At 37.3% G+C, this 27,899-nt stretch overlaps 1 protein-coding gene across 2 annotated transcripts in view; it reads left to right on the top strand.

Annotated features, from left to right (window-relative positions):
• The window catches only part of HACD4 (3-hydroxyacyl-CoA dehydratase 4), a 52,429-nt gene that overhangs the window by 8,954 nt on the left and 15,576 nt on the right, over positions 1 to 27,899 (top strand). The window contains exons 1-4 of one of the 2 annotated variants that reach the window (XM_016160424.2): positions 13,386 to 13,519; positions 14,861 to 14,964; positions 17,205 to 17,332; positions 25,799 to 25,911. In XM_016160424.2, coding sequence (XP_016015910.1) covers positions 13,491 to 13,519; positions 14,861 to 14,964; positions 17,205 to 17,332; positions 25,799 to 25,911 — 374 coding nt within the window. In that variant the 5' untranslated portion in view covers positions 13,386 to 13,490. Of the gene's footprint in view, positions 1 to 13,385; positions 13,520 to 14,860; positions 14,965 to 17,204; positions 17,333 to 25,798; positions 25,912 to 27,899 lie in introns of those variants that run through there. The other variant, XM_036217575.1, reaches the window with a different exon arrangement.

The following is a 27,899-nucleotide window of genomic DNA, read 5'->3' as shown; positions in this document are numbered from 1 at the left end:
GAAGGAAAGAAAGAAAGTGAAAGAAAGAAATAGGAAGAAAGAAAAATGGAAAGGAAGAAGAAAGGAAATTAGAAGGAAGAAAAGAAGAAAGAAGAAAAACGTAGTGTTTTTTGTTTCAAAAATGTATTTACAATACCAGATTGTAAAAACAGTATCAACTTGTAGAAATCACTGTATCATTCTTCAGTCTTTTTAATAGCTTGTGGTCACCTTTCTTATTTAATCTCCCTTCATCCACCCCAGCCTTAAATCCTGCTTCATCCATTCTCAAGCAAACAAGACACATACCTAAGATGTCATAAGATTTACATGGGGAGGCAACTTTCCTTCCCACCATCGCATGGCCAGCATTGCTAGCCGATTTCCACCCAGCCCAGAGGAAACCTCAGGCTCCTTCTCATTCCAGAAGACAAACACCAATTGATTTGGGATGAAGCCTCTTCATCATCTCCAATTTAGAGCACAGTCTCTCTAATCTTTTTGTTCCTCTGCTACATCGCCTCTGTTAGTTATGTGATCTTTGGTACATTTAATCTTTCTGTGATTCACTTTCCTCATTCATATAATTATCCCACACTGAGTCTGTAATAAGAAAAAAAATATAAAAACACCATGCAAATATATAGAATAACTATTATTACCTTTAACATTATACAATGGTTTGTTTTATTCCACCCATTTTAATAGTTCTCATCATAATTAGCTTTCTCCTTTGGAAAATTCTGGCCTGCCTCATACATAGTAGTGCATCAGCCACATGATGCCTACATGTAAGTGGTTCTCAATAAGTGTTAACCTCTCCACCACCCTTTCCTGGCTCACTCCTGGTAATGCTATTCATTCATCAACTGTTGGTCTTCACAGGGTTTTCACACTATGATCTGCCCCAGTTAAATAAACTACAAAGCATAAAGTCTCATAGAAGGATTTAGAAACATTATCATGACTGGTTTTCCCACTCATTCACCCACAGGTCTCTGAAACATTCTTTACCTCACAGAAGAAAAACCTGGAAAGAGATACGTCAGCAGCGTCAGCAACCAGGCATTTCTCTCCCAAACAGGATGATGATGGTGCTGCAGCTGCTGATGGTGATAGTAATCAACATTGACTGAACATTTCCTATGTGCCACGTGTGATAACATTATCTTCACTTTAGAGATCAGGAAATCGACATGGAGAGGCTAAACAACTTGCCACGTTCATGCAACTAAGTTTGTGTATTAGTCAAGGTTCTTCAGAGAAACAGAACCAATAGGAGATATAGATATAGATAAAGAGGAGATTTATTACAGGAATTGGCTCACATAATTATATAGGAATTAAAAAAAACTGGTTATCTAACTCAATCCATTACTCAAGAGATTTAACAAATATTTATTTATGTGCTTTCTAGAAATAGAGGCATTTTTAGACAAATATAAACTAAGGTTTTGCCACCAACAAGTCTTAGCTAGAATAAATGCTAAAGTATGTGACTGAGTTGAGTACAGAGTGGTTCTCAGGTGAAAGGTCTGTTTTTCATTAACAAATGATGAAGACAGAAGAATATTTAAATCCATATAGACCAGATAACTCAGTAATTACCCTTGCGAAAGTCATGTGAAACAAGGTCTATGTGAAGTTTGGAGTCGCGTTCTGCCTTCAAGCAATTATTTCTGGACTTGTCTCCAGGCCCCAAGCACAGTTCATCTTCACTTTAACCCATGGACCTCTCCATGCCTTTGCCAATACTGTTCTCTCCACCTGGACCACGTGCTCCAACTTGTCTCCTGTAAAACCAACTCCTCTCCTAGGATGTCCATGGCTCTTCGCTACCTTCCCCATTCCCAGAGGAATGATTCTCTCTTTCTAAAAATTTCTGCAGACTTTTATTACAACTCATCACACTGCATTATATTTTATGGCTGTTATCACACCACTATAGTTCCTTGTTCCTTTCATGATCTTTCCTTAATGTCTAGATGTAAGTATCTTGAACACAGGGGTCCTGATTCTTTTGTTGTTGTTGTTACTATAGTCCTAGTACTTAACACAATGTCTTGCACATTGTCAATCTTCAATAAAATTAGAAGGAAGAGTAGGCTCTGTTAGCAGCTCGTGTCTTTATTTGTTCACAGCACATGAGGGATCGTAGCAGCCAGCAGGGAGCAGACTAGTATGATGGTGTTTGATAATCATAACAGCAGCTAACGTTGAATACTGGCAGAGCACGAGGCACTGTCCTAAGTGCTTCAGGTGAATAAGCGAAGAACAGACGTCCAGAGAGCTATATTAGCTGCCTAGGATTGTACGGGCTAAGTCTGATTCAAACCCAGGGAGCCTGGCTTCAGCATTGGCACTCTCTATCAGTCTGCTTTACTGCCTAAGAAGGAAAAGAGGAATACCATAATTAGAAGTGAGGTGAATACCACTATATGGAGAGATAAGAGACCAAAGACAAATTTCACACATTGCACAATTCTGATTATACCAGAAAAAAAAAAAAAAACTAACAAAAATCTCAATGTACATGATCACATGAGAAGGACTTTGTAATGGTAATCTGTGATAAAGTACAATTAGCTAAAACAAAGACTTGAAAACCCTTCCAAATATCTAAACAAGCATTTTACCCAGAGGGAGTCGTCCTTGGTGGAAACAAGGTCAAGGAGCATACCCGGAGGAAGGAAAGCCATTATAAACTATGCATAGAAAATTCAAACAAGGCAAGAACATTCACAGCTTTGTTTTCACTTAACGGATTGCTGGTCTTTCATAGGAGATCATTTATATCCATCACAAGTCTAAAATTGAACGTGTGCATTGCTGTCCAAAGACATAACAGAGTTTTTATTACTGGAAAGTAATAAACAAAAAGCAGAAAAGACCATGAGAAAGTAGGGGGACCTTAAAATGTCATGCCAAAAGAAAGCTCCTACAGATACATAAATTTGGAGCTGTGGAATCTGTGTAATCAGAGGTGATCTGCATCTAAGCTCTCTCCGAGGAAGAAGTAGCACTGTGAAGGGTCTCACCATGATCAGACCCTGTGGACCTTTCTAAGCCTTTCCAATGGGGATTATTTCATTCAGCCGAAGCTTGCTGGATTGGGCCTTAGTGCTCCTTCTCTCCACTACTGCTTGCTCCCTGGATTGTCACTTTCAAAGGAGCAAGGGCAACTGGGAAATCTTACATTTAGAAAACCTGGGAGGAAAATTTCCTCTGAGATGACTAAAGGGCAGGAGAAACTTCAAATTCCTCCAGGTTTTAAAAACTGACCAGTGTCCAAAGGAAAATGCTTTCATTGCCATGCAAGAAATGCTGCAGCTGATCTTCCACTTTCAGCCTGGATGTCTCTCAGTCTTCTTGGAATGAAAGCAGTTTAGAGAGACTCCTTAGTGGGCTTTATCAGCAAATAAAGAAGATAGGGGTGTTCCAGGAGCAGGAAATTGGGCAGGAGAGCCATTCACTTTCACAAAGGGAGGATATCAGACTTGGAAGAAAGAGTTGTTTCTAAGAGCTCCACGACTATTTGCAAGACCAAGAGAATAGAAACGGTGCTTGGGGAGGTCATCCATGTAGAAATCTGAAGGTTTTCTGTTCATTGAGCAGCTCAAAAGAAGACTTTGGGATCAAGAAATAGGTCACTAATTCGAAGCTGATTACCAGTATCATTTCAGATATCCCCTTAAATTAGTGTGATATTTCTAAGCAACTTTTTACTCTTTTTTGTGTCTTAGGGTAATAGTCTCAAGCAATTTTCTGGACTAATAAAATTATTCTTATCATTTGCAAATATTAACTTACTAACAGATTTGTTTATTAAAATTAACTTAATTTATAATTAAATATTAATATTATTTGTGGTAATTTATATATAAAATATGTATAATTTTAAAATTAAATATATTCTGTCTTTTATTCTATTTTTTATAATCAATATCTTAAAATCAGTATTTTTATAACTGCTCAAAGGATTATTTTCAGACCACTTTATTTGAAAGAGAAAATAATTATCTTAAACTATTTTTAGGATCATCTCACAATGCAGAAGGAAAGAGTATCTTGATAGGCTAACAGCTAATAAAGAAGACTGTGACAGCGATGAAAAATTTGAAAATTTATGTTCTCGGTACATCCTAAACAGGAATATGTCTTCTACCCTAGCCGTTATCCCAATCCTGAGCATGCCCATCTTCTATTTTGGACATTACATGTGATTCCATAATAGAGTGAGAACAAAGAAAAGCATGGGGATAAAGATGGTGGCGGAGAAGGAGAAGTGAGGGAAAGAGAGAAAGATGGGGTAGGAATTCCTGAGATGCACTCCTACTGCAGCTTGCACCTTGACAAGTGCTGAAAGTCCTAAAAGATGGTCATTCTCCCTTCTTAGACTTCCTGTTCTCCACCTTTCATTGATAAATCCCACATCATCAGTGTGTATTCATCCAGTGTTGTCTTCAAGTCTAGTTGAGGCGTGGGGCCACATTCTCGATATTAAAATTTATTCAAGGAAATTTGGACGCAGACACACAGAAGAAAATTTTATATGAAGATGAGGCAGAAATTAGAGCAATGCAGCTACAAGTTAAAGAATGTCAAAGATTGCCAGGAGCCACAAGAAGCTAGGAAGAGGCAAGAAATGATACTTCCCTACCATTTTCAGAGAGAACGTGGTCCTGCCAACACCTTGATTTGGGATTTCTATCCCCCAAAACTGACAGAATAAATTTCTTTTGCTTTAAGTCACCTAGTTTGTGGCACTTTTTCACATCAGTGATAAGAAACTAATATAATCACTTCGGTTCACACAGCTCAGTGGCCACACACTGACACAACTCACTTTATGGTCAGTGGTGACCTCATTGATCATGAACTGCTCTCATAGTCCTGTGCTCTCCCATGTTCCAATGACCTGTTTTCTGTTTGCTGATCTCTCTCACCCCACTGAGAGAGAAGATATATTTTCCTGACCTTATTTTTGAGTGGAGAGAAAAAGTTTCTTAGAGTTGGTACCCAGAGAGTAATCAGTTGGTTTTTGTGATCTCTTAGTGCTTCCATCCTTCAAATGTTCCTGTTGCTAAATTAAGTAAACACCTCTCCTGAGTACTATCAAAATCTGTGTGAAGCCTCAGAAACATCTCACGACACTTTTTAAAGCTTCTAAAAGCTTTAGTTTATTTGCCAGTAAGTTTAACAGAGAACATATGCCATATATAGATTTATAAAATTTAAGAATTAGACTACAATAAAATACAGCAGTAAAATAAAAGTAACAATAATTTGATCTTAAAAAAATTATTTCAGAAGGTATTTTTAAATTTTACCTATCTTTAGCTAAAAAAAAGAGTTTACAGTATTTAAAAAGCTCTGTTTTTTTTTTTGTAATTAAGAGAACTAATTAAAATCCAAGGGTAATGCACCTAAATATGCTTAAGATTTGAACCCAGGAACGGATGATCACAGCCGATAGAGGCAGAGTGAAAAAAAATGAGCACACGACTTGGGTCAGATAATCTGGCTTGCAATAAGTACCAGGTCTTGATTGCCATTTGTTATGCAACTGAACAGTCACTTCAACCCTTGGTTTCCTTAAGTCTAAAACCATATCAATATATCTACCCTTCCTACTTATTAGCAAGACTAATTATATACTGTATTTAGAAATACTTGGTAAAATGTTAAACACAATATAAATCTTATATCGTCCACAAAAATAAAAAAAAAACATTTTCAGTCAATTCAAGAAATAATTTTTGCATTATTTGCCACAGATTTTTTTTTTAAAACCACAATGATACCTAATCAACTAAAACATATTTAAAAAATAAGATATTGATTTATTTCAATGAAAAGATCTTCATCCTACCATAACTTCTATCAGGATTAGGTGATTCCTGGTACATAAGGAAAGAATTAACATGTCAATTACTATTGATTAGTAGCAAAAATATTTTAGCACCAAAGTAGGTGCTAAATTATGTATTTTAATAAATTATTTATTGAATTTCAGCCATTATAGTGTGCCAAGCACCATGTTAAGTATGTATGCCTGTAGACACGCACACTCATGTGCACACACACACACACACAAACACACCACAAACAAAATCTAATTTATTCCCCATCACAATGCTGTGAAGTTGGAATGATTACTTTACAGTTAAGAAAATGAGAGCTTAAAGAAATGAACACCTTACCCAAAAGGTCTCTTTGATGCTGATTCTAACTCAATCATCATATTCGTGTTATTTTTGAAAAAAATTTAACATACTTTTGCAATACATCCTTGTAATTTAGTTAACATCTTAAAGATTTTTTTTCTTCAGTTCATCATGCATTAGTATTCTCTTCTTTTAAAATATATTCTGACATTTGTGAGGATTGTGCCCTCAAGGCCTTCAGCAATCCCAAACACCACCGTTGTGTATTTTTCCCCACATTCACACAAAAGTAAGGTCCCGTCAGTGCTACAGGCCCCTTGTGAAGCTGAGGCATCTTGGGGAGCTATGCTTACACAGCCCTCCTTCATTGCAGCCTCCCAGCAGATGGGTAGCATTCGGGTTTGTGCCTCAGTGAGATCACGCACATCTTGAAGGTAAAATCAGTCACATTTAGAGGTAGCTCTTCAATAACCTAAGCCAAAAATGTTAAATGCCTAATCACTAAAGCATGATCAGCATGGTATGTTTGGGGAAGAGCTAATAACTTTCCTATTAGAACATTTCTGACGTTCGAGGAAATTTTTGAACACATTCGTTTTCTGTGAGAGAATAAACCTTAGTTTAGGAAGAGCGAAGCTGAGACCAAGGACACTTCCCTCTCCTGTGCATTCCCTGGTGTCCTTCCCACAGTCCTGTTCAAGAGAGCATCCTGTCTCCATTTCTTGAATAAATTTAATCACTTATTTTCCACAGCATTCTTCCCACAGTCTCCCAAATGAGTAATACCTCCCTTGTTAGCAATATCCAAGATTTTCCTGGAATCATATTCTTTACTACCGTCAAGGAGTCTCTATGGGATTACCTGCCAACATTTTCAATGGTAACTATTTCAAATAACATTAGACATCACTTCATGAGTAGCTACTTCTCACCTGGTATCCTGCCAGGTTGAGGGGAGAGGATGTAGATACAAAGATTCCTGTGCTCAGAATGCCTGAAGTGTGATGAAGAGTCAGACATACAGTCACTATAGGTTATAGTAAATGTAAAGGCTAAATGAGAAAGGAGACCCAAAGAGGGAGGACGAGATAGAACAGAGGCAAAAGACAACAGCAGGGCATGGAGGGTTTACAGAAGTGGTTAACAACTTCTTTGAAGGAGAAAACCAAGGAACATGCCAACTGGGCTATGAATCAAAGGAGAGAGACAAGCCAACAGCTGGAGTGCAAGGAACAGTCAAAGGAGAGGGGTCTGCTAGTTGCATCTTAACATGCCTCAAGGATGATAGATTCAATTACTTTAATATGACAGCTGCCACAAAAAATATGATGGTGATGGATGGATATCTGCACAGCTTCAGGTGTAATTAAATTAAGTTGGAGGGGAAAACATATCCTCTGAAATACAGGTTAGAATCTTAGGTTAGTATAAACACTAGCCAATGCTCTGTTTAGTAAATGTAATCTTCTAGAGATATGAGGCAATTTTTAAAATTCAGTATTTAAAAAATAATTATGTGTATAAAGGCAAGGTTTAATCATTTGAGTCACCCTGAGTTAAAATCCTAAGTTAACTGCTTGCTAGCAGTGTTATTCCTGGATAAATCACTTAAGATACCTGTATTCCAGTTTTCTCATCTGTAAAATGGAGAGGTAATAATAGTATGCCCATTGCAGCATTGTGGGAGGAGCGAATGAGTTAATTCACATAAGGTTTTTACAATAGAGACTGCAATAGTCAACTGTCGATATATTCAGCTATCATTAGCATTATTACGATTATTAATACCATTATTTAGTAGATTGTTTCTTTTAACTTTATCCCTTTTGTTTCATAACTTTATTCAAAAAAATGTTTGCAAAATGTGTTGTAATTCTGTTTCTTGACTCTGTGCATATCATACAACCATAAAGTAGTAAATTCTCAAAGCCTAATCCTTTTTTAAAAATGTCTTATCTTAGAACCCCAAAATCAACCTGTATAGGGATTTGGATATAACACAAATAATTTTATCTAATGAGATCAATAAAAAAATTATTTCTTTGAAACTATGTATATCTGCAACCCAAGTGATATTTCTTTCATTACAAAATTAAAGCTTATCTCAAAATACCATATTAATGTGAGTGACTCCCCTAAGTACTTCATAAACAGAATTAATCTAAGAAAACAATTTTCAGTAATTGTGGATAATGGCATGGAACAAGAACATATAGAAATAAAAACCGTATGTGAATTTAAATAAAAGCTAACTACATGTAACAGGGATAACAGTTTTGAAATATACTGATATAATTTTCTCTTTTGCATTTCTTTTTATGTGGCCTTCTTCTTTGGCCTACCAGAGGCATCCTTTTGCCTCAGGAGATTGGGTTGGTTGTAGTAAGACTGCAAAGGGATGGAAGAGTTCACTTTCACCTTCTACCTATCAAAGTGGTCTCTTCAGGGCCTAGTGAGACAATGGTTTTGAGAGCCAAACTTTATTTTAGGAATAAAAGTCTTCTAAATTCTCCCAAAGACTCCTTTTACAATAATTAAACTTAAAACTTAGAGAGCTGTGGATTGAGTAGAGTAGGCCATAAGGAAAGAAAACTTAGTATATTATAATAAGGGAAGACACACCTGCCTGGGGAATTGATGGGGAGGTTTCTAATATAGGAGGAAAGAGAGAGTCTAAAAAAAAAAAAAAAAAAAAAAAGAAGGAAGCTCTAGAATGAAAAGACCCATGCTCTCTTTCCCTCAATCCCTCTCATCGTGGCCTTCTTGAAACAGATTTTCTCCTGTGTTTTCTTCTATAATGTTTATAGTTTTAGGTTTTACATAGAGTGTTACGTTTTTACTCTATTACATGTAATAGAAAGAAAACCAGCACTTGCAAACAAATACTGAACTATCACATGAAACACATTAATATAGTATAGTAGTTAAGAATTCAGTATCTGGAGACAGGCTGATATTCTAATCTAATTCTAATTCTAATTCTAATCTCAGTTCCACCATTTATTAGTTGTGTGGTCAAGATATTTAACTGCTCTGGCCTTTTTTACCTCATGTATAAATTTAGGCAGAAACAGTTTCCACCTCACAAGATTGCTCTAAGGATTAAGTGAAATAACTCATAAAAAGTACTAAAAAACACATATAGCTAAGAGTCAATAATATAGTCATGTGAACTGGAGGAGTGTCCACAGTGTAGAAAACAGATTTAAAAATGGCTCTTGCATAGTTCAACGAACCAATTACATCCTTGAACACAATATCCTTGGAGTAGGACAAAGGACAGAATGCAGATTGGGGAATCATGATGCAAACAATACAAGTATCTCAAGTTTAATATTTGATCTGAATAGAATAGTAAATGGAGAAGCCATTTAAAGGAAGGATAGTTAAAGTCCTAGCAGGGAAGTAGAAGCAATACTTTGGATTAGCTGGAAAAGAATGGTAATAGAGGCTGAGTGTATGGTCAGGCAAAGCTTAGATGGCTATTTATGACAAATGACTGAGTAAAATTACACGGCAAATATAGATGAAATTTTGCACAGTGATGTGGAAAGGGAGCTCAACTCAGCTTTGACTAGCTTTTTGGTGGCTGTGAAATAAAGAGATTGAATCATGTACTCCCTAAGGTCCTATATAGATCTAGAAGACTGTCGAATTTCCAATCTGTGCTATGGGATTAGGAATGGAAAGAGAGGGAGGTTGTGACCCCTAAAAATTTGAGGTAGTTGAAATAAAAAAAAAATCTAGCAGTATAACCAGTTCCTTATCTTCCATTTGTGGCTCATGGAAGAAAAGGAAGGCAGTGGGGCACTTTCCCAGAATCTCTGCTCTTAGCTATATCACATGAAGTATTGGCATTCAAAATAAGATTGACAAAGAATGGGAGGGATGGAAATGCAGAAAGGATGGATGGATAAGTGTCCAAAGTTAGGATATTCAACCACTGGATTTAAATCCTCTGAAGATCATTGTGAAATAGTATACTTCATCACTTTTTGTGTATGGTTTTAAAAATTCTTGAGCCATCTATTACTGCCATGAAATATTTCAAGGCTTTAATCTCCCAATTGGTCTTCATAGGGATGAAAACCAATTTAAACATTAGCTCAAGGAAAACAAAACTCACAGGTTCAAATAATGTTAATTTTTTTGTCCTTCCAAAGATAAAAATTTATTAATTTTGAGTTATTTGAACTATCTTGGCCTCTGACTTCTTCTGTACAGTAGACAATTTAAAGTCCACTATGCATATTACAGTAAAGCAACTATCACTGAAACTTTTGTTTGATTTTGGTTAAAATTTAGGGAGAGAAAAATTCATACCAGGTTTCACTCAACACATTTATAGATACCTATCTTGCCAAGCACTGTAGTAGGTGCTTTTAGACATTTTCACCTGTACGCTTCCTTATTTAATCCTCCGAACAACTGTGCAGTTTTGGCAAAAGAAAGTTTGCTTAGGGGGGTAAAAATTTGTCAAATTCTTACTGTTAGCAAAAGGTAGAGCCCTCTGGGAACCTGTAACCTCGCTGAATATACAGGAAGCTCAATAAAAACACCTTAAGGTAAATGCCATCATAGACATCCATGAGCTCCCAGAGGAAGGCCTGGGAATGGCTTTAAAAACTGAATAGAACTTTGACAGGTAAATATTGGACTATGAGAAGGGGAGAAGGTGGAAGAAATTAAAAGTAGAAGAGAAAAGTTTCGCAGAGGCACCACAGCCAGAGAACCCCTTGTGTCGTCATGGAACAGGAAGCTGCTGTCATTGGTGAGATAGGGTGGTACCAGATGTCAGCATGTGACAGACATGAAGGCAAGAAGATATGTCACTGTAACAGGCAACAGGGAAACAGTAAAGGATCTTGACCAGAATGCCTGGATCAGGAGACTGTATGGTAGTCTGGGTAGAGGGAGGAGAGAGTAGAGGCAGGGAGGTTGGCGGTGGCTGTCTTGGACCTGAAGAGGACCTGCCCTGGGACTCTACCAGAGGAAAGGGAGAATTTCATGCAAAATATTCTCTCATAAACTCTCTTCTGTACTTACTTATTGAAAAACAAGGTAAAATTCCCTAATTTGAAAGAGTTTTTGTTTCTAGTTTGTTTTTTGTCTAGCAAGTAGGAAGGATTTTTTTTTTCCTTTTTACCCCAGATTCTGGGTAATAAGAAATGGAAGTGGAATGCTAGTGATCACTAGGAAGCTGGATTCCAAAGGGATGGAATCAATAGAATTTGATTGGATGGAGAGACCTAATGATGACTCCCAAAGTTTAAAACTGAATGACTAGAAAAATGGTGGTCTCCCTGTGGGAAATAAGCATACTGTCTTTCTTGGGAAGAAAGACAGTATGCTTATTTTAAATCAGTTCAATTGGAAGCTACAATAGGATTTTCATGCAGAAATATACAGAAGCTGTTGAAAGACCAGAGCTGGTGTTCATAAAAAAGTAGGAGCTGGAGAGAATATAGTCAGTGATTATCGTCTGCATGGAGAAATAGTCATGAGTGGTGGGTGTCTGTGCTGAGGGATAACATGGCAAATGAAAAAGATGATCTAGGAAATAGAGCAGGAGACAGAGACCCATCAAGAGAGGGAGACAAAGAGGAAGGGGCAAGGGGGAGGGGGCGGAGGAGACTAGAGAAGTAGAGTTGCAGAATTGCAGAGTAAAGGTAGCAGAGGTGAAGTTGTAAAGGCAGCAGACTTGAGTAAAATGAGGATGTAGCAGCAAGGGCTGTGTTTGCTGATAAAGGGTCAGCTCCTCTGGGCAGAATTTCGGCCCTTTCCCTCTCACCACTCCAGGCCATCCAGAACTTTTTTATTCTTAAATTGCTTGGCCCGAGCACAGATGATGTTAAGGAGAGGTTAGCCACCAGTGTTTGGCTGAGCATCAATTTCCCCTTTAGTTCAAATGCTACGAAAAAGCAAGGACTGTGTGAAGTCACCTACACAGTGAGTACAGGATGGATGGAGACTCGGGGAAGAAATTAAGTCAGCTCTCAGAGAGAACAGTTTCAGGAGAGTGTTGGGAAGGAAAGTCAAACTGTAAGGTGTTACGGAACAAGAAGGTGGTAAGAAGTGAAAGAAGTACCTAATTAATCTGATTGTGAGAGAGGGCAGGCAGGGAATTATTAGAAAAAGGAGAAAACTGTATCAAGCAGAAAGAATAAAAGGTTTAATTTTAGGGTAGGAAAGGTTTGAATATGTTGCTGAACTGTGGTGAAAGCCAGTGAAAAGAAGATGGTGATGCAGAAAGAAGCCGTGGGTAATAACTGATGGAGTAACTTTGAGAAGAGACTGGCGAAAGCAGGCGAGGGGTGAACCTCTGACAGAGGGCAGAGGGTGGGTGAAGGTGCAGAGAAATGTAAAGGTGAGGCGTAGCTATCAGATGAGAGGTTAGAATGGACTATGCGGGAGAAACCTATGGCCCAATTGGGAGGAGAGCGGTAACCAAACACCGACCTTTAAGTTCTAATACTGTCACTTATCAGTCCTCTGACCTTGTCTCAAAACCTCAACTTTCCTTTAGGTAAAATGGGGGGACTATCTTCCAACTCCCCAAACCGGGTTTTATTGTCCCGCTTACTTGCAAGTGACTTTATTGGCTGTTTAAAAAAAAAAAAAAATGTGGAGTCGTTTCCCTGAGAGGGCAGAGAAGCTGGAAGACGCTCCGAATCTTGTCAGCAAAATAGGAGGTGGGTCACCTGAGCGTGAAGAAGACAGTCACACTATAGGCCTGAGCGATCGATCAGGAGGTTTTCTGAGTTCTAAGTGTAGGATAAGAAGATGATCAGGGAGGAATCAGGCCGATTAGTTGCAAAGGTATTAGGGGAGGTGTGGCTACAAGCGCCCTCGCTGACCTGCTCTCACAGGTTAGGGTAATAAGAGAGGCGCCCACCTGGGGCCCACGCATCCGGAGCAGCTTTGGGACGGCGTGATTGCCTGCCCGCTTTTGAAGGCCAGGTGGGAAGGCCCCTTAATTTCCACGAGGCTACAACGGAATGTCAACCCAGAGATTAGGACGCGCCCTGCACGGAGCTGCGTGAGCACGCGAGGAGCGCGGGCTTGCGGGGTGTGTCCGGCCGCGCCGGGCCGGGGCAGCCTGGCGCGCGTGCCGCGCCCCGGACGGCCGTTCGTCAGGCACTTGGGGAACTTGGTGGTTGGCAGCTCGTGCCCGTTGCAAGACCTAGGGCTTTTTTTTTTTTTTTTTTTCTTTTGCAAACTGCTGAGCGTGGGGAGGCCCCGCCCTTCCGCGCCCGGCCGCGGGGCTGCCCCTCCCGAGCCACCCGGCGGGCGCTCCTTCCCGGACGGCGCCGGAGGGCCTGGCGGCGGCGGCCCGTGGGGCTCATGGCGCAGCCCGCCTGGCTGCAGCCCAGGTAGGGCGCTCGGCCGAGGCCGGCGGGGCGGGGGTGCGGGACGAGGGGCCGCCAGGGCCGGGTACCCGCCACACCATCAGCGGCTGGGCGGGCGCCGGCGAGCTCAGAGCAGCGCAACCCTGAGCTCCGCGCACCCTTGAGCTCTTGGCTAGTTCAAGTCTCACAACCCTGGAAAGAAGGCTCTGTTATTTCCCCCTTTTAACAGATGAGGAAATGGGAAGGACAGGCTGCGCGGCCACCCTTTCATTTTGTGCGCTCTCGGGTAGTCCTTCCCTTCCTTCTCCGCTCACCCAGAGCCCCTCCCTCGACTTTCTCAGAAACAGTGTTTTTAGACGCAGGATGAATTTGAGATCTACCTGCTACCGAAATACCTATTGCATGTGCATATTTGAGGGCCAGCCCTAGAGAAATTGATTCCGTGGTAGGGCCTTGGAATTGTTTAACCAACACGCCAAGTGATTCTGATGCTGGTTTAAGGCAGGAAACCCTCTTCCGTACCCCTTTAGTAGCTTGTGTCATCTATAGGGTCCCCGAGTAAAATCATCAAGCGACTTGTATCTGCTTCTCAATCTACTTGTCTTAGAGAAAACCTTGTCTGCACTGGCAGGGCCACTGCCACTACTCTTCTGTACCCCTAGGGAACAAACTTTGATTTCATACAATGCTAGTCTTAACTCCCTCAAATGCATCTGTCAATCTTCTTTTAGTTATCTCTCCAGCAAACTATTGTCAAACCCAGTTTGACTTCCCTTTCCTGGTCTGAGGCACTAAATTGCCTTAGGTGTGATGAAGGAAACATTTGCCCTTGCAAAATAGGAGGCAGTGGTGAGATACCGACCCCAGTCGCATGGTAATGCATTCAGAGTCAGATATGTCCAGTTACTGAATTATCCACATTTGAGGGTGACTACAACGAAATTTCAACCCCAACCATTACTACTCCTCTCTTGTAACTATAAACCAATTATCTCTCGTTCTGCACCTAGAACGTGTATTAAACACATCGACCCCTTCTCCAGCCATATATTTTTCTCAAAAATATTCAAAGCAGCCTTTGCCATATTTATCCCTTGGTGAGCAGCAGGTTAGAACTTTATCAAAAATGAAGTGGATTTTGAAATAGAACCATATTTGGCTTGAAGCAAACTCAGGAAACTCATTAATGGATCATGTGTGCTATTGGTCCTTTCAAAATCATACGCGTTAGAGAGATAACCGAAAAAAACTCTGATAGGGATTAGTTCTCTTGCTTGCTCAAGTTGGCTAGTAGGTAAAAGACATGTGTATAATGCTGAAAGGATGATTATAAAAAGAGTAATAATAATTTTCTGTATTTTGTAGGTATAGAAAGAACACCTATCTTTTCCTCTACTACTTAATCCAGTTCTGTGGCCACTCATGGATATTTACAAATATGACAGCCAGATTCTTTTCATTTGGAAAAGGTACAACTCCAGAACATGTGATTTTTACCTTTTAATTCTTGTATTCACCTAGTCTTTCTTAATTTTTTAACTTCTGTGAACTTCACCTGATATCCTTCACCCTTCTAAAATTTAGTGACCACATTTTTCAGTCACCATTCTTCTTGCTTAGTTCAAAACTCAAAACCTTTTTGGAGAAAGGGGGAGGTAAGATGAAGGAAAGAGATTCCTCTTGAGTAGGCAATTTGTTTTGAAAGTGTAGACATGGCTTTGGGGTGGTGCCTTTTCTCTCTTCTAGGTTTTGCACCAAACCTTAGCAAATTTGGTGTATTTTTGAGGAAATCAGTCAATTCTAGTATAACATTTTGTGCAGAGAAATCAGGAATGGACCAAATTCTTCTCTTATTCTTTATTCCCCATGTTTAAAGTAACTGGAGACTGCTGATAAATGAAAGACAAACAATATTACCCAGGCCTTTTGGTTACCTTAAGGAGTAATGTCCATAAGAAAGTGACACATTTTGCAGTTGACTCGTCACTTATACGAGAGTTGGCATTAATGGTTTAAATCATAAGCTTTCTCCAGTTTCCTAAAAAGTAAAGATTTTAAATAGCAGTTCAGTTTTCACAAATGAATCACTAAGTGACTGCCAAAATAACTTTCTTATGTTCTATCCCCATGTGGGTAAGTGTCATCACAGTTTACAACTGTTGGGTGATGTGACGATTTGAGCAACTGCTGGTTTCAGCTAAAAACAAACATGTAGAATATATCTTGGAAAAGTCATGCTGCGCTCATCAATTTAGACTTCTGTATCATCAGGAAATTAATCAGCTTCTGAGGTACCATAAACTATTTTATGTTGTTTTCTTACTGCAAATCTACAGAGAAATTCTTGTCTTTGTTAAGAACCTCCAAAGATACAACCTGTGGCTTGAATTTCAACTGAGTATTGGGAGTCTTCAAGCAGAGAAAAACACAAACAATGGGAAAACTTCATTTACATTAAACAGTCATCACTTCTAGGCCTTGAAAGTTAGCTGTGGCTTTGTGGGCCTATTACAGGTTGAGTCACAATTCTTATGCTGCCTAGCCTTTCCAGTGGGGAAAAATTGCTTTAGTCAGCAGTATATTTATTTCTTAATTTTTATCCTGCCGTTATAATTATAGAAGCTACTTATTATTAAAGAAACACAACCTATTCATACGGAAGGCAGACTGAAAACAACTATGTGGGGGTTCGGTACAATTCTTAATATGTTAAGTGAGCAGCATAACCGCAATCTAATCACCTGAACTAGTAATACCTGCTTCCTTCCTCCTTCACAGAGCTGTGTGATAATGCTCTGTTATAGCAAGTGTGGGGCAGTGGATAAGAACACAGACTGTTTAGGCCTCAAGACTCATTTGGAAAATGGGGCCAATGATAACAGTGTCCAACTTGTAGAGCTGCTGAGAAGAGAAACCCTTAGTGCTCTATAAAATCATCATGTGACTAATCAGTAGCCACTAAAGACAGCAAAGTTTCTTAATGTGGCAGGATTTCATTTTAAAATTTAAACCAACACATTTATTCTAATAAGAGGAACATTTGTTTCCTTCCCATTTTATCTCTCTCTAAATGCAGGTTTTCATTTGGGCTGTCTGCAAAGCAAACCGGAAATCCCCATTAGAGGTCCAAATTCTAGTGTTCAAAACCAACAGAAATCCAGAGGTGGGGGTGGGGGAGGACAAAGAGGATACAAGGGTTAAATATATGGTGATGGAAGGGGACTAGACTTTAGGAGGTGAGCACACAATGGAGTATACAGATACTGTATTACAAAGTTGTATACCTGAAACGTATTAACCAGTCACCCCAATAAATTTAATAAAACTAACAAAAATCCAGAGAGCACTAAGTATGTATAGGACAGAAATATAGACACACATAAGATGTTATTTAATATTATGGCATCATTAATGTCATTTCCATAAAGCTTCCATGAAATCATATTTTTCTCATCTCATTTTCTTGTCTATGGAAAAGCTGTGAGCAAAGCAGGCTTCTTTAAGAAGCTCACCTCCAACCTGTTTGCATTTGGTGTAGTCTAGATTCTAGCCATTTACTTTTATGGGGGACGTGCTTTTTAATCTCGTAAATGGGGGAATGAATGTTATAGCTTTGGCCATGGAGTCTTTTTCAGGTTTTTACTTTTTGGAAGGGGAACAATTTCTAGTTTTTACTGACTACATCTGTATTTTTAATCACCGGCCACAGATTCAATGGTTGACACTTTTTATGCTATTGGACTTGTGATGCGACTTTGCCAGTCCATCTCCCTCTTGGAGTTGCTGCACATACGTGTCGGCATTGAATCAAGCCATCTTCTTCCTAGGTTTCTGCAGGTAGGTTTTAATCACATTATTTCTATTGAATCTGTTTCATACCTAACTTGTTCTCTTTATAGCCTCTCTTGACTTTATGGCACTGGAAAAGTCGGTCCTTACTAACTTGCAACCCAAGTTACAAATAAAGATAATTCCATGAAAAAATTACCTCATCTTCAAACACTGCAGGTAGAAGAACCAGTTGGAAACATTTGGGACAACGAGGCTCGTTGCCCTGTGCAACACTGCAGTGCTCCTCTCCTGTGAAGAGATTTTACGGACACTTGCCACTCTCACTCTGCCAGTGCCTTTGGCAGTATAGGACAGAGGAGAGGCCTAGGGCTGGTGCCAGTCAGATTTGGGTTTGTTGCCTGGCTCCTCATCTACCACTGTGGGATCATATCGCCTATAATCATTGGGCTGTTTCAGGGAAAGGACGCCATACACAATACCGGGCAAAGAATGGATGATAAAGAAGTTCTATTAACTTTTTGAGAAACCTCCATACTGTTTTCCATAGTGGCTGCACTAATTTACATTCCCACTGGCAGTGAACGAAGGTTCCCCTTTTCCCTACATTCTCTCCAGCACTTGTTTCTTATCTTTTTTTTATAATAGTCATTCTATAGAGTGTGAGGTGGTATTTCATTGTGATTTTGATTTGCATTTCCCTTATAACTAGTGACGTTGAACATCTTTTCAGATGTCTGTTAGCCATCTGTATGTCTTCCTTGGAAAACTATAATTCAGGTCCTCTGCCCAATTTTTAATCAGATTGCTTTTTATGTTGTTGAGTCACATGAGTTCTTTATCTGTTTTGGATATTAGCCCCAGATGTTGAATTATATTGTACGCCTGAAAATTATATAATGATATTAACCAACATTACTCAATAAATTTAATTTTAAAGTTTCTTTCACCCCTGTTCAGAGAATAGACTACTCCCCAGCCATTTCTTGTTTACTGTGCCACTTTTAATGAGTATGAATGAGAAAGAGAGATCATTCATGGTTATCTAGTAGAGCGTGTAATCATAGACTTGGGGATCAATCAGACCAGGATTCAACTTCTTACTAGCTGTATGCATTTAAACAGGTCATATAATTCTTCTGAACTTCATTTTCTCATGTGATGTGAAAATAACATGCATCTCATGGAACAACTAAGAAAGTGGGTGGAATAAGTTCCTAGCGCTTAATTAAGAATACAATGCCTAGTAGCTATTGCTATTATTTTAGCTATTATTTGTTCCCTCTACCACGTGTGTAGCCCGAAATGGCCATGTTCTTTTTAAAGGCAAGTTAAAAGAGGGTGGGAAATTCACTGGTAGAGATTCAATATCAGAAATTGTTGCTGGATTAAGGCAAGAAAAAATTAAAAATGGTATTTTTTATAGAAAAGGAGAGAGAATGGTTAGGCGACTATATGAACATGTATTTAAAAGCTATAGAAAAAGGCGTTTACGTGAATGTAATTTTTAACTACACACAAAATAAAGAAAAATGGATGAATAACTAAATTTGGCAGAGTTGCATTGTAAAAATAACTAAAGTGTCAGAATCTGATTATATTGCCAGCACTTAGCAAAGTGCTTAGAACATAAACATACTCCTTAAATTTTTGTTGAATGGAGGAGTGACACAGATCCATGTAATTAAAATGTGCTTAAAATATCATGAAAGTTTAAAAGATCGAAATAGGAATATGATCCTATGGAGCCTAATAACTCAGTATTATAAGTTTATGAGAGATTTTAAATTTTACTTATTAAATAAAAGTAGAGCTATGGTATTCATAAGGATGAAGATATTTTAAGCGTTGAAATAGCAAATGTAAAATAAAAATTACAGCAATATTTAGAGTGTGAACTAACAACAGAGCAGTCAGCTAGCCAAGACCTAGATGGAATTCCCTTAAGTGTATTTCCTTACAAAATAAAGGGGGTACATTTCTGTCCCAGAAGGAGCATATTATTTGAGAACAAGATTTATTGGTGTTTATTACTTGTTAACAACCAGAATGCATATAAGTACCAGTATCCCATAATGCTAATTTTAGAGAACAGAATTAACAACCCAGATTAAATGGAAGTTGTATTCTATCATATAGGACTATTTTTTCTTAGGCCATCATTAAATTTATCTAAAATCTAAGTCGTATTTTCTTTTGGTATACTATTTTGGACTTCTTATTTTTGTAGACTATATTGGCTCATATTAATTTCAGCATTTTCAAAATTAAGAGTAGTGTTATTTTAGTTATTGCCAATGTAGGGAATGCAAGTGACCACCGGGACAGGTAAATTTATAAGAAAGAAAATAAAGCACTTTGAATAGGCCTAGAAAATGTGCACTTTTTTATGCTTTCCAAAATTACATAGGCTTGCCTAATAATAGAAATTATTATACAAGCTAGAAATCTGATTTCTTGGAGTTCCAGAAATTCCAGAGTATTAAGTGTGATTTCAGTCACTGTTAATTAAAGCTGTATTGGCTTGTGGAAATATGATCACTGTAATTAAACTATATCCTAGTTCGGTAATTAAAAAATAATGGCAAACATACATCAAAACTTTTTATTCAAAGGTGAGGTTGCAAAGTTTGTCAATGGGACTCAATTGATTTTTAAGTTTTCTTGTTGAGAGGGATAACAAGTAGAGGTCACTACATTCTTGTCCTGGGCTGATTATTAATAATTAGTGTTGATTGTTTGGCTTCCTCTTCTCTCTTTGACATTTTATCTGTCCTCTATTTCTTTTATTCACTTACTATCTTTTCTATGGTTTTCAGAATGGACATGATATTGGAGAAAGCTTCAAGAACACATGCCATCATGTTCAAAGTTTCATTTTCTCCTCCCTCCCTTCCTTTGTTATTGTTCTGCAGACAATTAGAATTCACTCATTATGAGATGACCCTGAGGCCCCTGCTTTAAAATAACCAAACAAAACTCTAAGGTTGTGTAATCTCTCTGGGTTTTCCTGTTTCCCTATTTTTAAGTGAAGAAACTGTAGTTAAGAATGTGGCCAAGCTGTTTACACAGAAATTATAGCTGATCACATGCGGTGTCTTGAAAAATGCATGGTGTCACGGTTTCATGTAGGCTGAAAAACTTGTCTGTGCATTTCTGATGTTTCTTTGCCATTACCTTTGTGAGACTGCTAAGTCTCACAACTGAATTCTCTTTTTTGGGAACTGGTCTTTCAAAATATCAAGATAAATAGTTCCAAAAAGCAGTAGGAAAAATAAGCTAGATGAGCAGTTAGAATCATACGTATCAAAAGATGATGATACGTGTATAGTGGGTGTTTGTTTTCTGTGTTTTGTTCTGTGCATTTTTAAAGTGTTTTATACACACATCTTTATTCTAACACTTAGGGAAAAGCCATTATAAATTTTTAGAATTACACACAATTGTTAAAGGAAAAAGGGGGAAAACCCACTGATAAGACTATAATAATTTAACGCAGAGATGTCTATTTTTACATATTTAAAAATACATATATGGGGAATGGGCAAAACTATAACAAATATTGTTTATAGACATCTATTTTTGGACATAATTACATGCCAATTAAAATTATATAAATAAATATAATTAACTTTTAATTTTAATATATAAAATGGGAAAGTGACAAGGTCCAAAAAATGCTTATAACTATTATAAGAAATAATAATGTAAGTAAAAAACTAGTCATCTCACCTCTCTAACCTCTTCCTCCCAAATGAGCTTGTTTATTTTATTAGCTTGGTAAAAAAAAAGAAAAAGAAAGAAAGAAAGAAAAGAAAAGGAAAAAAGAGAAAAGCTTAATTGGGAAATTAGTCTTTTTCAGTAGGTTTAATCAAAACAACCTGGCTTTTACAGAGCAGAGATACTACCAACCCTGAAATATTGATTTTGTTCGACTCTGCCTGAGTGGAAGCCTGAGAAAGAGGTTTTTATGGCTATAGCTCAAGAATGCTTCGACTTGTGGAGAGAGGAAAATATCCACAAAATGAACCTTTGTATCATGACATTAGATTGATGTGCCTTTAGGAAACCATCAAAGTAATCCAGTTTACTTCTTTACCTTTTGAAAAATGCTTGAAATGCAAAGACTTCATACATATGTGAATTAAAATGTCTAAATTCTGCACCCTTTCCTTTGCATCACAATAAACACTGCTGCACATATGTTAATTTTACACAATTAAAAAATTAGTAAACAAAACATTAGAAATTATTATCCCCAAATTATTGTGCCTACAAAAATTCCATTTGTGAGCCCAACTTGCAAGAACCATCTTTATATTTACCCACGTCACTTCCTATTTCTGACAGGGCAAGTAGGGGTCTGCTTGCCAAAAAAACCACTCCAAAGATTTCACAGTCACCAGTTCTTATGAGAACCAATATAAAGGAAATCCCAAATGAGAGTATCTTAAATCCTTTTAGGAAAATGGCCAGGTTTCACCCTGGTTTCTTTTTAGCTGTGAAGCTGCTACTTCTTTGCATTGCTAGATTAAACAGTCTTCTGATTTTCCATAAAATCATATAGATTTTTTCCTCCAGTTCTGAGCTGGGAATAGGTTTATATTGTTAGAGATAAAACTGAATATAATGTCAAGCCATGAGATTCTCAAAACTTCAAAGCCTCCTGGGAATGAATCACACACATAATTCACTCTGTAGGTAAGATTTTAGATTTTTCCTTTGCATTTTGCATTTGATTCATGGAGTTCTTCAGTGTGATATTTATAAAGCTATATTCGTAGTATAATTTTAAAGATGCTGAGATTAACTTTTTAAGTCACCGATAGTCTTGATATATAGAAAAAGTGTATTTTTCTGTAGATACACTTTCCTATAATCACTACATTAAATTATATTTATTAATAATAATAATAGCTTACATTTATTTAGGGCTTTCTATATGCCAAACACTCTTCTACGTTTTTCACCTGCATTAAATCATTTAATCTTCATAGTCTTATCCTCTGTAATATTTACTATATATTATCTAATTATTTACTAATTATTATCTACAGTATAATTCCTTAACATAAAGGTTAAATGATCCAAGGTTACATAAATTATGAATGGTGGAAGAAAATTGGATTTAGGCTATTTGTCCTGAACTCTCAACTATTATGCTATGTTTGTTTACTGTCTATCTCACCAAGTAGGATGTAAATACCATGAGGGCTGGTATTTGGTCTTGTTCACGGCTATATTTCCTGGGACCCAAAACAGTGTACTCGATAAATATCTGTTGAATGATAAATAAATAAGCAAAACAATTTAAATTATTTAAATGCTTTTGTCTTATAGAAAGTAATTGGTGTTTTTTTGAACATATAAGGGTATGTTTCTGATGTCCTCAACAAAAGTTCACAGGATTGAAATGGCAAAATAGTAATCTTTGAGGCTAAAACTAATTAATTTTTGAAATTCTAGAAATTCTCCCTATAGCTAAAATACTGTTGTACCCCTTCAGTAATTTTTAACTGCCCTGTATAAAGTAACAACTTTAGTCATTGCTTAATCTGGAGTTTAAGATTCCCAAGTAGAACATAAAAATGCTAAGCATTTTTATTTTATAGGTTAGCATGTTTTTGAGCAGACCACACTACCACCATATTTAATTTGGCCTAAGTTATAGAGTTTCTTTAACTGTATTTTTATTCTACCTGTTTGAGTTGCACTAAACATTACACAGCCATTCATTAAAAATTAGTTATGTTCTCACAGGATTTGTTTAAAATGACAAAGTGCTAAGTTCTCCCAAATGTAAAGCTCCAAGTAACTGGTGAAATTATTACATGTAAAGAAAAGTAAAAAAATTTTAAAGTTTATTCTTTAAAATTGCGTTGGTGTCGATTTAGAAAATCAGAGTTTCTTGCTTTAAAGTTTGACTTTTGAGGAGCGGCTTTTGAAAAGCACAGACTAGAACCTGAAGAATAGGCGCAGGGGTGGCCCATAAAATGACACAGGTGAACAAGTCTTCATGTTTCTGAACAAGGAATTTAGAATCACATTGTCTGGATTTTGATTCCAGATCTGTAGTCAGGTCACTTTTACTTTATAAAATGCAGAAGCAGATATTAATAATAGCACTTCTTAGCATCATTAGGGAGATTAAATGAGGTGATTGATCTATGTTTGGAACCTGGCACAAAGTGACCAATAAATATTGGCTTTTTATCAATTTAAGAGTATCTCCACCAAAATTCTCCCATTGTATTGCCATTGAATGATCAAGTCAGAAGTAGATAACCATTAAATAATTTGTTAATTAGACTGACATTGTTGGGGGAGGGGGTCTTCACATACACACATGTATGTACATGGTTCTATGTATTTTGGAGCACGCTGACTGCTGATTTCTATGCAATTGGGATTACATCACTAACGTTCCACAGACCATCAAGTGCTGATTTTCAACAGGATGAGTTTCACTGTGTAGTTCCAGTCTCTTAGGAGATGTTCCCCCACTGCACTCATCAGTTGAGAGGGAGCCTGACGTCATATATAGCTTACAACTCTGGAAACTAGGAACTTTGGGATTTATATATTTCCAGGTCTGTCGCCAGTTTGGGCAAGTCACTTAACTTCTCTGGTTCTCAAATCCCTTATCTGTAAAAAGGCGGGGTTGGACTAGTATCTGGAGGGGACCCTAGAGGGCCATCCTATCAAGAGATTTCTAAGTTTTATCTTTCAGTAGCCTTGTAAATAGAAATATGTGTTTTGTGTATGCATTCATTGTATCTCCTGAGATTTTTGTCAAAAAGTAGATGATTTTCCTAATTAGCAGTCGCTGATCAAATGTAAATTTAGGCAGTTCCTAAGTACTTGTTTTTTGCTGAAATCTTGTATCCGAAGGCTGCCAGATGTCACAGCGAGCAAGCTTGGATCATTCAGTAATTATTATTGCAGTTAAGTATACTTTATTATAGAACTATAATGAAGAAATGAGGGCATTGTAACAAAAGACTGACAAAAGAAAAACAGCTCTGTAGATAGCTTCCATAGATTGACTAAGATTTGAATCATATCTAATTCCCATAGCTAAGCATGACCCTCTTGACTCACTACTGTAGTCATAAACATGCTGATAGAGCTTATACATGTGGATTTCTGATCATGTGGCCCACTGTTGACAAATCTTGGATTTCTCTGCACTAAGTGATTTTCCAGGACTAACAGCTTATGATTCTAAGTCATAGATTATCCCCGTCTTTTGTCCTTGATCTGTTTTAAAAATAAAGACAGCTATCAAGAAATATAAAGCAATCCTCCCCTTTATCATTAATATGCTCCTTCAATCTCAAGTATATTTTCTTTGGACCATTGAGAGCAAAGGTAAATGTTCTATTGAAATGCGGACCGTACGGAGGGATATTAATACAATATCAGAAGGCACATTATATTTAAATTGAGAAAGACTAATTAATGTATTTTGAGGTCAGCAGTTAGAGCTAAGCCATAAGTGTGTGAATTCTCAATGATTTGTAAATACTTATTAACTTGGAAAAAATGAATATGTTGAATTCTACTCATTTTCCACTAGTTTATGAGGATTAGGATTATATTACTTCCCTTTCCTTTTTCTCTGTGTCCCCCACTTTAATGTATATGCATATGTATATGCATATGCATATGTATATGTGTATGTGTATGTATATGTGTATGTATATGTATATGTATACATATATGTATGAGTATGAGTATGATGGCTTCTCCATTGGATGAAATTGAAATTTCTCAGCCTGTCATTCAAAGTCCTTTACAACCCAGCCCCCAATGACTTTTCAATTTTATCTCTTGTTATTTCCTTCTAAACACCCCACTTCTAGTCCCTGGGGGTTCTCATTTCTCCCCAGTGCGCCCTGTATTTTCACATTTCTGCCTCTTTGCTCAGGCTGCTCCGTTGGCCTAGGATGCCTTCTTTTATTCAGTCTATCTCACAAACTCCTACTTATTCTTCAGGATCCAACTGAAATGTTTCCTGTCTTCATAAATCTCGCTGCACTTTTCTGCAGACAGGTATCTCCCTCACCTGTGCTCCTGTATGTACCGTGTTAAGTGACATTTTTATTCACACTGAGTTATTGCCTCATGTTCTCTTGCCACTGCTATCCTCTGGAGCAAAGACCATGCTTACATTATACATATCATGTTAGCATCTAATACATAGCGGACACTCAATAAAAGCTTGCCAAAGTGAATAAAAACACATGTGCATGTATTACAATAAGAGAAATATCCTGATTCAGATAAAATATGTTTTCATTCATTATATATGATTTGGAGAATACAAAAAACAAAAAGGAGGAAATGAAATTCAGCCATAACTCTACTCCCTCAGAGATCATGTTAACAGTTTAAGATACATATTTCCAGTTAAAGCATACTTTAAGAGGAACACTGGTTTTTAAAATTAGAAAAATACCTGTATGCTTAACAGATGATCCTAATTCATGGTTTTGCTGTTTTTTTCATTAGCTCACAGAGAGAATAATCATCCTCTTTGTGGTGATCACCAGCCAAGAGGAAGTCCAAGAGAAATATGTGGTGTGTGTTTTATTCATCTTTTGGAATCTATTGGATATGGTTAGGTAAGGAGGCAAAATAATGTCTTAAAACAAAGCCAAATTGCTTTCTGCAGTGAAATCAATAATAGCTGCTTACATTTGGTTACTTGGAATGAGAGAAAAACATAACCCCTTTTCAAATTATTTTATCTTGACATGGAAATGTATTTTTAGTGCTTTCCATAATGGGCATATCAAAGATAATGAAAACCTACCATGATCTTACAAGAACAAATCAGTGCAAGTTTCTAGCAGAAGACTTGGCATGACACCAGTTTGGAATAAATCTCACAGGTGTTTGCTAATGAAAGGCATTCCTTGCAGTTGCTCTGGTACATGTTACTCTAATAAGCAAAGCAAGACTTTTATTATATCATAGTCAGAACTTTCAAATTCAAGAATATTTTAAATATAGAGCCCTCATTTCTCTGGGGAGAAAAAAAAATGCACCTCCGCACACATTTTTGTCTGCAGTTCCAGCGGGTTCAAATGACTGGCTGAAGTTATTTTGTGGACTCCCTGGGAATCCTTGGGCCTCAGGTTAAGCACCTTTGCTTGCTCTAGATTGTCCTTGGTTTCCTTCTAATTGTAAAACTTTGCAACTATATGAGCCTAGTCTTATCTCTGCCAGCAGTGGGGTACAACAGTTTGCTTTGCTCTGTGGCTCATTTTGGGGAGTAGTTCTAATGTTATTTCAAATTTCACAAATGAGAACTGCTCTTCCTCCTTGAAAGATCTGGATGAGGATCGGTAACAAAACCCTAGCATTTCAGCTGAGGTTATGTAAATTCTTTATTATATCGTCAGTAAGCTGAGTTAAATAATGAGTTGAGCCCTAGAATGAATTCTAATGAAATATTTTGTTGAATTCAAATGGCTCATTTTTGTATATATAATTAGTACTTCATTCCTTTTCATGACTGGATAATAATCCCTTATGCTGATATACTACATTTTTTATCCATCAGTTGATGGATGTTTGGGTTGTTTCTCCTCCTTGGTCATGAGGAATATTGCTATGAATATCCATGTGCCAGCTTTTTTGCGCACGTTTTCATTTCTCTTAACCTAGGGGTGAAATTCCTGAGCATCTAAACTTTTGAAACACATTTTTTTTTTCTCTGTCAAATGAGAGTACAGTTATCTTCCCAACTTACCCTAGAATGACTTTTTTTTAAAAAAAAGCAGGGACCAGGGAACTTCCTCAACCTGATAAAGTCATCTATAAAAAAATTCACAGCCAACATGATGGCCAAGAATGAAAGACTGATCTTTTCCTCCTAATATCAGGAACAAGACAAGCTTGTCTACTCTAGCCACTTCTGTTCACCACTGGGCCAGAAGTTCTATCCATGGCAATTAGGCAAGAAAATGATGTAAAAGGCATCCATATTAGAAAGAAAGGAGAAAACCATCCTTATTGGCAGTTAACATGACCTTATATGTATGTAAAAATCATAATCCACTAAAAATAGTGGAACTAATAAACTAGTTCAAGGTTGTAGGCTACAAAATATACAAAAATCAGTTGTTTTCTATACATTGTAATAACCTAAAGTAAATAATGCCATGGACAATAGCATCAAAAAATCAAGTAGAAATAAATTTTATAAAAGATGTGCAAAACTTATATGCCGAAGACTATAAAAAAGTGTTGAGAGAAATTAAGATCAAAATAGATGGAAAGATATCCTATGTTTATGGGTTAAAAAGCTTAATATTGTTCAGACAGCAATACTCCCCAAATTGACCTACAGATTCAATGTAATCCCTATCAGAATCCAAGCTGGCTTTGCAGAAATTGAGAAGCTGATCCAAAAACTCATATGGAAACTCAAGGAACCCACAATAGCCAAAACAATCTTGAAAAAGAGGAACGTAGTTGGAAGACTCATACTTTCCAATTTCAAAACTTACTACAAAGCAACAATAATCAAGGGTGTGATACGGATATAAGGATATATCACAGAATAGAATTGATAGTCAGGAGATAAATGCCCACATTTATGGTC

This window comes from Rousettus aegyptiacus, unplaced genomic scaffold, assembly GCF_014176215.1.
Source record: "Rousettus aegyptiacus isolate mRouAeg1 unplaced genomic scaffold, mRouAeg1.p scaffold_m13_p_3, whole genome shotgun sequence".
NCBI lineage: Eukaryota > Metazoa > Chordata > Mammalia > Chiroptera > Pteropodidae > Rousettus > Rousettus aegyptiacus.
This window is presented reverse-complemented; position numbering and strand designations above follow the sequence as displayed.